General features: G+C 49.2%; 1 protein-coding gene across 2 annotated transcripts in view; it reads right to left on the reverse strand.

Annotated features, from left to right (window-relative positions):
• Positions 1-685: 685 nt before the first annotated feature.
• CMTR1 (cap methyltransferase 1) overlaps positions 686-12,721 on the reverse strand; it is a 46,125-nt gene continuing 34,089 nt past the window's right edge. Inside the window, exons 14-24 of one of the 2 annotated variants that reach the window (XM_037842166.1) lie at positions 11,042-11,098; positions 10,292-10,349; positions 9,728-9,796; positions 8,609-8,740; positions 7,506-7,628; positions 6,842-6,933; positions 6,133-6,201; positions 4,678-4,725; positions 3,680-3,792; positions 2,985-3,093; positions 686-2,247 (exon numbers count right to left, since the gene is read on the reverse strand). In XM_037842166.1, the coding sequence (XP_037698094.1) occupies positions 2,115-2,247; positions 2,985-3,093; positions 3,680-3,792; positions 4,678-4,725; positions 6,133-6,201; positions 6,842-6,933; positions 7,506-7,628; positions 8,609-8,740; positions 9,728-9,796; positions 10,292-10,349; positions 11,042-11,098 (1,003 nt within the window). In that variant the 3' untranslated portion in view covers positions 686-2,114. Of the gene's footprint in view, positions 2,248-2,984; positions 3,801-4,677; positions 4,726-6,132; positions 6,202-6,841; positions 6,934-7,505; positions 7,629-8,608; positions 8,741-9,727; positions 9,797-10,291; positions 10,350-11,041; positions 11,099-12,721 lie in introns of both variants that reach the window. The other variant, XR_005217775.1, reaches the window with a different exon arrangement.

Consider the following 12,721-nt stretch of genomic DNA (forward strand, 5'->3'; position numbering starts at 1 on the left):
AATTAAGTAACAGTAAAGCAACTAGGAGAGGAGTCACCCTGGAACTCCAAGGGCTGTGCAACAGGGACTCTTGGGGCCAGGGAAGAGCCAAGCAAAGCACAGGTGGGCTCTGAGGGAAAACAGCACCAGTGTGATGGGCCCGCGGAGGATGTGGTGCCGGCAGCCTGCTCATCCCCATGCAGCCCGGTAGACAGCAGTCCCAGCCCTGGTCTCCTTGGATGGGAGGCTGGCGGTGGTCAGCCAAGCAGTCTTTCTGTCCCTCTCTTCCCAGTCTAGTGACACTAATTGGTCAGACGCCTCTGTTATTTTAGTCACACAGACTGAGGCTGGATTGTCACAGAGCCACCACGGAGTGAGCTGTGATTTATGTAAGGGGGGATGGTGCCTCCCTGCCCAGCTGGGGCTGTAGGTTCATTCATTCTCCCGTCCCTGTTTCTAACAAGAGCTGCAAAATTTCCCGGCTTTTCCTTGGGTTCCTTTTCTGGCAACAAAAAGCAGGTCTTGGAGCCCCACTGGGTCCTAGGAGCTTGGGCAAGTTCTGATTAAACACCCTCTATTCTCCCCTCTTCTTTGAGAGGAGCATCTTCCCCTTCACCCCAACCCAAGCTGTTTTATCCAAGCCAGTCCCAGACCACAAAGCACTGCGGACAAACAGCAGCAGCTCTAGCACAGAGCCACACAAGCATTAAAAATATGTTTATCTTTAATGATCCAGGATTCTGCAAGACACATTGATATACCCAGAACTGGGTGGAAAATACAGCATCTCAGCAGTGCTGCTGCCAGCTTGGGGAAGGGGCTGGATGCTGGCTGGACGACCCCCACAGTAGAGTCAGTTCCAACCTCACAGGGAGAATCACTGCCCTATCTCCATGGAAACCAGGCTTGCACTGGGACTGGGCCCTAGGGAGCCCATAAGAGCATCTCTGAAAGGTATTTCCCATTAAAGACAACCACAGATGCCCTCCCCTACTCAGAGCTACTGCTCAGCTTCCCCCTCATCCCCCTCTGCCTCCACCCAAGATAGAGGAAATGGAGTGACCACATAAGGACAAACAAAAGCAGACTGTACCTCCTATGGGGGAAGAAAAACTAAAGGGGGAAAGGAGGGGCTGCCTCCAGCTCTCAGAATCTGCCAAGTCCTACCACCCTAGGCTGCCTATGGCAAATGATGGTGCCATCATGGTCAGCAGAGGGCTGAGTGCTGTCCAAACCCCCAGAGGTACCCTCCACTACTGTTGGGGCCACTGCTGCTAGGGCAGAGAAAAAGGCAAGTCTTCAAGACTGCTTCCTCCCCTTCTAGAGCTGCCCAAAGTTTTGGATCAAAAGGGGATGGGGCCCAGGAAGACTACAACCCCAGGAGACAGTCACATCCAGGATGAAAAAAAGCCCTACCTGGAACCAGATGTGTCATGTACATGGGGCCCACACTCCTTCCTTCCCGGCCTGCCGGGACTGTCAGAGGGCCAAGTTGGGAAGAACTCCAGGAAAGGCTAGGAGGGTATAGGGAGAGGAGAAAAAATCTCCTCTAACTTGGCATCAAAACCGAGCAAGTTCAAAGAAACAAAACCTTGATTTATACAGCGGCTGCTCCTGGCCAGCTCATGACAGTGGGCCACCACCTACTCAGGTTGGCCCAATAAAAAGTTGGGCAAAGCAGGGGCATGGCTGCCCTCGGGGCAGTGCATGGAACTCAGAAAAGTGAGTCTACAGGATACAACGGAAAGAATGGCAGAGCCAATGCCCTGCTATCCTCTGCCTCTATGTCCTCCACCAGCTCCCAGGTGCCCAGGGCACTAACCTCAAACCTGCTGTGGAACAGCTTCCTTCAGGCCGAGACCTAGCAGGGAAAGCAGTTCCCAGGTTGGTCTCCAGGGAGAGGAGTCCAAAAGGTGTCCCAGAAGGAATGTGTAAGTGTCCTCTGACGGCCCCTGACTAATCTTTTCAGGGAAGATGAAGAGGAGGCTGCCCACCCTTCATGGCCAGCCTGTAGTGACCACACTACCCAGCCCCATTCCAAGAAGGGGAAGAAAGCCAGTGCTGTGGGCCCCTGGCACAGAGCATCCTGCCTTAGGGACAGCAGGGCAGTCGGCGGGGTGGGCATCCCATGGCCCTCAGGCGCTGTGTGTCTGGATGAAGGAGAGGACATCCTCCTTGGACAACTTGTCTGGGTCCTGGGACTTCTGGGGGTCATGTGCATGGATGCCATCTCCCCACTCCCAGAAGAGCCGGCCATAGTAGCAGATGCTGGGAAGGAGGAAAGGCAGGGAAAAGAAATCTGTGGGCTGCCCCCAAATGGAGCAGGACCAAGAGAACTCCACACCACTCCTGGCAACAGTGACTTAGGGGAGGGGTGTTCTTAGAGGCTAGGGTGGGGAAGGAGAGAGTCTGCCAATGACTACAGTTTAGGATCTTCCCTCTGCCTGCCAAAGGGTATCCAGTAGGCCCCAGCTCCTCCTCCCAGCCTTCCAGAACCAATTTTTCCCAACAACAGCTGCTGCTACTAACTGCATCCAACTGGATTCCTACAATTACTGATATTCCTGGATTGACTGTGTTACTCTAATAAAACAATATCAGTGTGGTGACAGAAACAAGTGTTGATGGCTGATTATAGGCTCATTATGGCCGCTGGCTGCTGTCGAAACCTATGACCAACAATCTGGCAAATGGACACTGGGTCCTGATGAGGGCTGGCTAGGACCCTGAGTCCCAAGGAGCAAAGCTGTGGGCTCTGAGCACCTCCCACCACGGGGCCAGTGACAGAACGTCACCCAAGCAGTGGCTACTCCCAGGGCCAGATGACCTGCCTCAACCATCCTCCAGGTCCTTTTACGAAGCTCACTAACTAGGTGCCCCCAGGGAGCCCCTGTGTGGGCAGCAATCAATCTCAGGACACAGTGTGTGCCCCAGAGGGGCTGGCTAGCATCCTGGCAGTGGTACCTGGGGCTGCTGAAGGGCAGGCTTGCAGGAGGACTACTTACTGAAATGGGGCAATAGAGTCTGCAGGGAGGTCAAAGGTAGATTTCTTGGTTTTCTTGTTGTAGAAGAACTTCTTCTTGAAGCTTTTACTGAATGCCATAGTCCATGGCTCTGATAGAAAGAAGAGGGAAAGAAGCCCAGAAAGGACCCAAAGGAATAGGTCTGTCCCTAGGGAGTGTCCCTTCCCCCACTCCATTTTCCAAAGCAGGCAGAGAACAGCCTGTGAGGATGCCGCCTTCATCACCAGCCCAAAGGGGGTTCCAGAGGATGACTAAGATTACTTCTCAACAACATACACCCAGTCCTGCCAACCTGTCACGAGGGCAACATCCTTGGGACCCTGGCAGAGAGAGTGGGGAACTCTGTGAGCCAGAGGACACTGAAGGGACTCTGCAGGGAATGCGAGTCAACAAAGCCCAAGCCTGACCTCCTGGATCTGCTGCTGCCCACAGAGAAGGCCCATTTCCTCCCCTCAAGCACATATACAAACTGGGTTCCCCTCCCCCAAGTTCCCCTACACAACCCCGAGGGAACACAATCCTTGAACACAGACCTCAGAGAACTGCCAGCCTGACTGCTGCCCACGTTAGTGGGAACCATTTGCTCTGGCTCAGGAGTCTGGGCCAACAGCCCTGGCTGGGGAGGGAGAGCAGAGCGAGAGGGTGGGGGCGGGGAAAGGCACTCCCTCTTCACTCACCATTCACTGTCCTGACGATGTAGAGGCCAGTGGGCACAAAGTGCCGGTCGTCCCGCCCTGTGTAGCTGAGCTTTGGAGTGCCACTGGAACCCTTGATGATCTTCATTTCTAGCCTGATTTCCTCCAAGCAGACAGAAAGGGTGAGTGTGTTCATGAGAGAAAGCACTCACATTAGTCTGGCTAACATCAAAATCACATCAACCACAGTATTCTATCCTGGTTCAACATAAGAAGAAACTGAGGCACAGAGACTTAAGTGAGTTAGTTGCTCCTGGCCAGAGTGAGTGAGTGCCAGTAATAGGTTAAGAATGCAAGCTCTCAACTCCCACCAAGTCATAGTGGCACACATGTCACAGATGACCCTGCTCTGACACTGTTTCTGGGGGGTTTTTCAAGGTGACAACAGTGAGGTTGAGTTCAGAGACCACTTGTCCCATTGTCTTCAGTCCACCACCCTCAGAAGCAGTGTGGCTGCTAAGTAGTTAACAGTAACCACCATGAGCGCACAGCCCTGGCCCAGCTCCCCTGTGGTCACAGCTCGCTCACACCCAGGATGAGGCCCACACATCACCCAGGATAATGCCACGCACATTGCTAAGAATAAGAGGAAGCATTTATGCCTCTACTGCCCCTTCAGGCTCAATCTGTGTGTCAGCACCAGGAACTGGGATTTATGATGTTTCCAGCAGCTTGCTGCTCTACCCCTCACAGGGACAATCGTAACTATTACAGCATCAATGAGCCCGTATTTCTGCCTGACACACACCCACCCTGCTCCCCTCCTGACAGGGTGCTGAATCAGCTCTCAGCCGGGGGGTCTCTTGGCTGCAGCAGAGCAAATGAGGTGGGGGTAGAGGCAGCCTGCCAGGGCCAACTCACTGCTCTACCCCCAATCTATCACTACAAAAATCCAGAATGAATCCTGGACACTGCCACACCCCCAGTCCTCTCACCCCAACTCCTCTCAAATCTTGAGCCACCCTGGGTGAGCCACTCACCTGACAAAAATCTTCTCCATCTCCTCCAGCCTGTAAACCTCCTTCACCCTGTGGGGCAGACAGGTGGAGAGAGGACACAGGCTTGTCTGGGCAGCATAAGGTAGGCAAGAGGCTATGCTTGCCCTTGCCCTTTGCCTCAGGCCTCTCCCTGCAACCACCCAGCCCACCAAGAAAGAAGCCCAGTCTGGGGCACTGCTGTCCTACACAGACAAGCCTTAGGTTTCAGAGCTGGCCAAACATCTCCTGAGCCTACTCCAGGGCAACTGGGGAATGCACTATGGTGTCTGGAAGATGGGAGGGAAGAGGAGGAAGAAAGATCTGGCAAAGAGAGATGTCTCTAACAGCATTCCTACATCCAGGTCATCTTCATTGTCACCAGAAGCCAGAAAACCAAGGCCCAGGCTCTCATCCAGGTCTGTCTACATGGATTTTAGGCCTCCCTATAGCAGAGTTACTTCTAAAGAATCCTACTACCCACAGGGGCAGGGGGAAGATAGCATCAAACGAGGGTACTGGTCTCCTGTTTCATGCCCGGTCCTCTGCCTTTTGGGGCCCTTGAACATGCCTTTGGAACTGCTACTGGGAAACAGAGCAGAGACCCAGCAACCAGACAAGCAGTGACAGAGCCAGGGTCCCTGAAACCTGCCCTTCAGGACTTGGCAGGCAAGACATTTAAAGTACAGTCAGAAATTGCTTTTAGACTTCTAGATAACATCTATAAACTGCCTTCTCAATACCAACTTGACATTAAAAAGAATAATAAAAGTGATTTTGGTAAGTGTAAATAGATACCTAGATCTGCAGGCATATGAAGTGCCAAGGAGCAGAGCTAAGTGGTGCCCCTTTGATAACCTCAGACCTCAGCCTGCTCTGCAAAAGTTTGTTTTCCCCTGTCTACTCCCTTCCTCCTCTCCCCACTCAGGGGCCTGGAACTGTCATGCCCCTAAAATGGCAATAAACCCTGGCCTTCTCCCCAAGCACTGAGGGTTCCACTCCCTCAAAACCATCCTTCCCTTTTTCATGTTCAAAATTCCCATTCCCTCAGCATCCCTTCATTACCTGAAAAAGAAAAGGCAGGTGACATGCTCATGATGAAAAAGCATGAATGGGTGACTCACAAGGTGTGTCAGTGCTCTCCAAGCATGTGCATCTTAAATGAGACTGCTTAGACAGTGCTTTAACCCTAGGAATGTTTTACTACCTATGGAGGTTCCCCTACGGTGACAGGCAGGATGGGGAGAGCTCTGGCTGGGGCAAAGGAGCGGCCTACTTAGCACACCCAAACAAATCCCTCCTCAAGTGTAGTCAGCTCTGAAGCCAACCCCGCCTGGTCTGTCAGGGGAAGAAGTATCCCCATCACCAAGCCCTCCCATTCCCCTTCCGAACAGGGAACCAGACATTGGCCAGAAAAAGAAATAGGGAAGGGTGATTTGGGACAGGAGATGTCATGCTTACCTGATGGGATTCATGTCAGGCCGACTGGGCTTGGAAACTGCTTTCACAAATTTCTCAGCAAGCTGAATTCTGCAATCCAAACAGAGTGAATCAGAAGCAAGCAAGGACACCTCCACCAGCACCCCCACCCCTGGGGCTTTTTCACAGTGCCAGTGGGAAAACAGTAAATCTGCAGCAAAATTACTCCAAGAGGCAGCACTCCTGTCTTCCAGAAGTCTACCTTCCTCTTCTCCACCAGCGTCTTTATTCATGCCTTTCCCTTCTTTCTGATCTCTAATTTCACACTGTCATTTTTATTGTCTCTGTCTGCCCTGTCATCCCAAACCAGAGATACTACAGTGCATCCCCTCAGATGAGCTGACTTAAATGGGACCACAGGACATGTTCTTCAGAAGAGAAGACCTTTTCTCTTTGGACAAGGACACTCTCTTGCTCAACCTTAATACAAACATCACCTCAAATCTGAGCAGCTGTGGCAAAATGGAGTGAGCTGGTATCTATGACAACCAAGACCCAAGCCCTAGCAAACTGAAGTGCCAACATCAATTTCTCACCCTGCTCTGGAGCCAGCCAGTGAGTGGGAGAGGGAAACCCTGAGAATGTCCTTGAGGAGAGAAGGCCTGGTGTGAGGCCAAGCCTTGGGAGGCTGCTGCACTTACAGCTTCCCTAGTCCACCTCCACCCACCCTCCCCCAGGCCCCAGGTCAGACCGCTGGTTAAAGTGCTGTTCCCGCACGTCGCTGCCGTTCAGCACAAGGACATCGAGGATGTGGATCGCACTGATCTTCCGCTGGGCCTTGCCCTAGAAAGACAAGGACTTTGCCCCTCTGCCCACCGTGTCAGGCTGGCCTCCATCCCACCCACAGCTGGCCCGGTCTGAACATCGGGAGATCCTAAGCTTTGGGTAACGAGCCCTCTTGAGATTCATACCTGTGAGGCTGCCACCACTGTGCTCCCACCCAGGGCCTGGCTTCCTACCCTGTGACAACTGCTCCCACTAACTGTTCTGAATGGCATCCATACAGTTGTAATAGCCAGGGCTCCTGGGGAAAAAACCAAGCTGCTGCTTTCCCAAGGGATCTCTAGGCAAAAACTAAATCAGCTGCTAAAAAATACCAAGCAGGCCCACCAGGACCCTCCATGATCAGAGGTAATCAAGGGCTCCTACACATATGGAAACTGTGGTCCTTCCTACTTGAATAGACCATGGCTTAGAGCAATTGCTCTAGTAGAGAGGGAATAACTACAAGGACTTCCCCCAGCCCCTGGCCCTGGGAACCACCAGAGACAATGTAACCAAGTTATACTTGGCTCAGCAGTGCCTCAGTTCCCCAGCTGGCAGGGCCAGAATGCATGAGTAGAACCACTTCTCACCTCCCCTTTCAGCTCGTGGACAATCTCCACAGACAGCAGAGTGTCCCGGGGTAGCTCTGTCTTCAGGTCCAGCTTGACCCAGCGGTCTGACTGGCGGCCATCCCATGTGTAGATCTGGGACTTCTACAGGCAAAGAGAAAAGGACAGGCCAGGCAGGCATGGAGACTGAAGGGAGAGAGGGTCAGGACTCAAAATAACTCTTAGTTGATGGCTGTAATTTGGTGGGATTGGGAAATGTCAGAAAAACATGTCTGGGAAAGATTAATTTAAGATATACTTCCATGATAATGACAGTGTCATCCGACACTGCCTCAGCAGAAGAGAAGTAGAGATTCTAGTTCAGTTCTGTTGGTAGGGAACAGTGCCAGTGCAGCACAGTGCACTATTCACTCAAAAGTCCATGCTTAGTGACCCTCAAGAAACATCCAGTTTATATGTATGTTTGGGGTGGGTGTGGTGAAAGGTCCAAAGAACACAGAGGGTTTGGAGAAAAAGTAAAAGCAGAAAAGGACAAAGTGTGAGGGGAAGAGATCAAATTATGTATAAAGACAAGTCAGAGTTAAAGAAAAGGGAAGGACTTCACCCAATTCAGTAAGATATAGAACTGCCAAGGCTTTCACCCACTTCATTTTAGACTCCAAGGGCCCCAGGGTAAGGAAAGATACGGTCTTTGCAAGACAGAGGATGGCATGGGGTGGTGGTGGTGGTTGAATGAAAAACAGCTAGCTGCACGTGCTCATGCCGGCTTAGCCTGCTGACCATCTTGCTAGTCTGGGAAGCTCCATATCTCAAGAAAAGAGGCAGTGTTCCCTTCAGCAATGCAAGAGAGGAGGCACAACTAATGCCTGGCGCCGAGTTGAATAAACAAATACAAGAGTAAAGACACATGGCTAACTCAGAGGAATAAAGGAAGTGAAGTTATAAAAAGTACCCTCACTGGGGTCAAAGACTATCCAAAACAGGGCAAACCTTGACCCCTGGCTGGGAAGGCATGTGCCCAAGAGAACACATACCCCGTGTGCCAGGTGGCTGCCCAGATTCCCACAGACAGAGGGGAGGGTTCAGCCATCCCAAGCCAGGTCGGAAGCCAGCTGCAGACTCACCCCCAGGCCTATGAGGAACTTCTGCTCACTGCCAGACACCATGCAGCGGTAGTCGAGCACTGGGCGGATCTTCAACAGCGTTTTGGAGGTGAGCAGTGTGGGCTTGTAGCTAAAGATGTCGATCTCAGTGCCCTGTAGCCCCGGGTCAGAGAAAAAAGCACTGTTGGGGGGAGGGCCAAGCATTCTGCATGGCTACTTGAATGCGGCTTGGGGGGAGGCTGGGAGAGGTGAGGGACAGGAAACACTCGCCTTCTGGGTCATGCTCCCTTGAGCCCCCTTTTCTATCTAACCATGCACTAAATGGGATCTATTTCCATCAGTTTAGAGTGTTCCTTTAGGACCTATTAGGACAATCCGGGAAAGGAAAGAACACAGAATCCCCAAGTACAGATCGATTTACCAGAGCTATAACGAAATGTCACCAGAATATAAAACTGCCCCTTCACTAAAACTGAAGACAAGGATTTTCCAGCAGTTGATCTGAGAGCAGTTAAGTGATCTCTCCACCCCATTCAGAAAACTGTACACATGCTTTTCTTTGAGGGCATCTGGAACCTCATTCTCTGCTCCCTGACTGCCACAAAAGCAGCACATTGGCCCAAGCTCAGAGCCAGGTTTAAATGAGGTCCAGGAAAAAGCTGGAGATCAGGCAGTAGAAAAAAACAGGAGGCAAAAGAACTCTGAGGACCACCTCACCAGAAACAGGACAGGGAACCTGCAGTTAGGCCACGCCCTGCTGCAGAGCTGCCCTGATATCCCTTTCTTGGCCATATGCCCAGCCCCCTGCCTGAAACTATCTCACACTCTATGTGTCCTCTGCAGGCTAATCCCATGGGACCCTGAACTTGCCAGGTATGATGGCCAGCAGTACTCTTTGTGCAGCAAGAACTTGAAGCACAAGCACATCTCAAAATGGGAATCATCAAGACGACCTGATGGGCTCTTGGGAAACTCTGGAACCCTATCCCAAAAGTTTCCCAACTGTGCCAGCCTCAGCCCAGCCCCAGTCAGTGGTGCCTGCACAAGGCCTCTGGAAGCCAGGCATCTGGGAATTTCACTCTTTCCACGTCTATAGTTTGGCCTCTAACTTTTTATTTCCACCACAAATATCAAACTTACCTGGATTAGCTCAAAAAACTTAGATTTTGGGTCTGAGGAAGAAGGAGCAACTCGAGCCTGGTCTGGGATCTGAAACAAGACAACAAAGAGCTTTGATTTTTCAAATGCCCTTTTGGCCAAGCCTGTGTGTGAGTGTATGAAGGCGAGGGGATAAATCAGACTGGCAAAGAGAAGATGGCACATAACAAAGGAGGGCAGCTGGTGGGCATGGAAATAGATAATCCAGTCACAGCTCCCCTTGAGACCCTGCGATAGCACATCCCAAAGGCTACTTCCTTTTCTTCAGAGAAATCTGTGTCACTGTACACAGAAGCCACCAGTAGCAAAATGGGGCCTGTCCACCAACCACTCCTTGTGCTTTCTGGCCTACCTGCAGGGCCAAACTGGCAGGAAAGGGCTAAGGAAGTAACTCCCAATAATGCTGAGGTCCAGCCCTGGGATCCCGTGAGGGTAGGCAGACATTGTCAGGTGAGGGGAGACCCTAAGGAAACAGGGTTTGGAGTCTCTCTCGTTCTTTATAGCTTTTCTGCCCTAGAGCAACAATGATCTGTGGGAGATGCTCACCCCCCAGAGCCGGAGGCACTCTTTCCGGATCTCCGCCTGCCGAGGCTCACTCAGAGTCCTGGGAAAACAAAGCCAGCAAGTGATTAAAACCTCCAAGAGGTACAAAGGACCCCAGCCTGTGCACCCCTCAGAACCCTAGAGGGGAAACCTGCACAATCGAAGATGTTAGTGCACTCAGAGGCCATATTGCAGTTAGCCCATGGTGCTTACAACACTTACTTGGCTCAGCCTCTTGGAAGACAGGAGCTCAGACATACAGTCTTAATCCCATTCCCACTATGATGGGGAGGGAGGAGGCTGCCTTCTCCAGGGTCCCCCAAACCCTTCTTCCATTCACCCATCAGCATATTCTGGCTGTTCCTCTGCTGACACAGGCCACGTTAAGCCCATCCCAGCAGATGACACCATGTTCCACAAAGCTGAATTGGCTCATGCTCACTCCCTACTCTTCAGTCTGGGGCCCCTGAACTTTATATATTACTCATGGGATGCTCCTCTACACCCTCTGATGCACTGTTAATAACTTTTCCTGTATCCTTTTCCTGGGTTACTCTTATCTGTCCAAAGACAATGTAAACTCTTTGAGGACCAAGTTCATGGCTTCCTTCACAAGCCACAGCAGAGTATGAGATAAAAGGGTAGGTGTTTTTAATGATTGTTAAAATGAAATAAACAAGAGCTTAGGGGAAGAGCAAAGCAAGAAGATCTTCCCTTAAAATAGGTGAATTTTGAAAAGTGGGCACCACTCACGTATCTTGAACAAAGGCATGGATTTTGGCCAGAGCTTTGATCTGCAGACTGCAGTGGCTAGAAAAAAAAAAAAATTATTTGCTCTAAGAAAGATTACCAAAAAGACAGCCAAAAGACATCATGACAAAGTTTAGCAGAAGCTCTGGCTACCTGTATTTGGGGGTGGGGATGGGGGGCAGAGAGCTGAGGGAGAACCCCCTCCACCACACCCCAGGGTGCAGGTACATGGGCCTGCTGAGGCTGAGGGCAGAGCAGAAGAACTGCATCAAAACACCCAGGCACTCAGATCCCAAGTCCTGCTAAAAGGAAGGTTCTGACTCCACCCTTAAATAATTTGAAAGACACTGAAGGATAATAAGGGGATATTATGAACAACTTTATGCTAATAAATTCAACACCTCAGATGAAGTGGACAAATTAATTTAAAAACACAATTCATTGAAAACACATCACAAAAAAGAGAAAATCTAAAGAGCCCTGTATCTGTGAAGAAACTGCATTTTAAAACTTCCCAAAATGTAAACTGCAGGTTCAATGGCTTCAATGGTAAATTCTACCAAATATTTAAGGGAAAAACTACCAATTTTACACAAATTATTGCAGAAAATAGAAGAGGAAGAAATACTTCCCAAGTCATTTTGTGAGACCACCAGCACAACCCTGATATTAAAACCAGACAAGAACTTCAAGAGAATACAAATTTAGAGACCCATATCCCTCATAAACAAAATATTAGCAAACAAAATATAGCAATATATAAAAGTGATAGTGTCTTGACTAACTGGGGGTTTATCCCCAAAATTCAAGATTTGTTTTCCATTTGAAAATCAATCACAAGAAATTACAAGAATATACAAGAAAAATCTTATGATAATTTCTACAGATATTGAAGAAGTATTTGAAAAAACTAAATACCCATTCATAATGAAAACCCTGAGCAAACTAAAAATAGAAGGAAACTTTTTCAACCTGATAAAGGACAGCAACAAAAACCTACAGCTAACATTGTACTTATTGATGAAAACACTTTCCACTTAAAATCAAGAATAAGGTAAGTGTATCTGCTCTTATCACCTCAATTCAACATTGGACTGAAATACTAGTCAGTGCAGTAAGGCAAGAAAAAGAAATAAAAGGCATACAGGGGAAAAAAGTAAAATTGTCTTTTTTGCAGGTGACATGATTATGAATGTAAAAAATCTTAAGGAAACTACCAAAATCTACTGGAACTAATAAGCAAATTTAACATTGTCAGAAAATTACACAGTCAATATTAAAAATCAATTGTATTTCCATATACTAGCAATGATAAATTAGAAAATGAAATTTTTAAAATACCATTTACAATAGCACCCAAACCCAATAAAGTTCTTAGGGATAAAGTTAATGAAAGAGATATAAGACTTCTATACTAAAAACCATAAAACACTGCTGAGAGAAATTAAAGACAACCTAAATAAATGGATAGATATTTCTTGTTCATGGATTGGAAGACTCAAAATTGTTAAGATGCCAATTCTCTCTAATCTGATCTATAAATTCAATGTAATCCCTGTTAAAACTCCAGCAGGCTTTTCTAAAAATGGATAAGCTGATTCTAAAATTTATATGGCAATGCAAAAAACCTAGACTAGCCAAAACAATCTCAAAAGAACATAACTGGAGAACATATACTACCTG

Source organism: Choloepus didactylus, chromosome 7, assembly GCF_015220235.1.
Source record: "Choloepus didactylus isolate mChoDid1 chromosome 7, mChoDid1.pri, whole genome shotgun sequence".
NCBI classification, from domain to species: domain Eukaryota; kingdom Metazoa; phylum Chordata; class Mammalia; order Pilosa; family Megalonychidae; genus Choloepus; species Choloepus didactylus.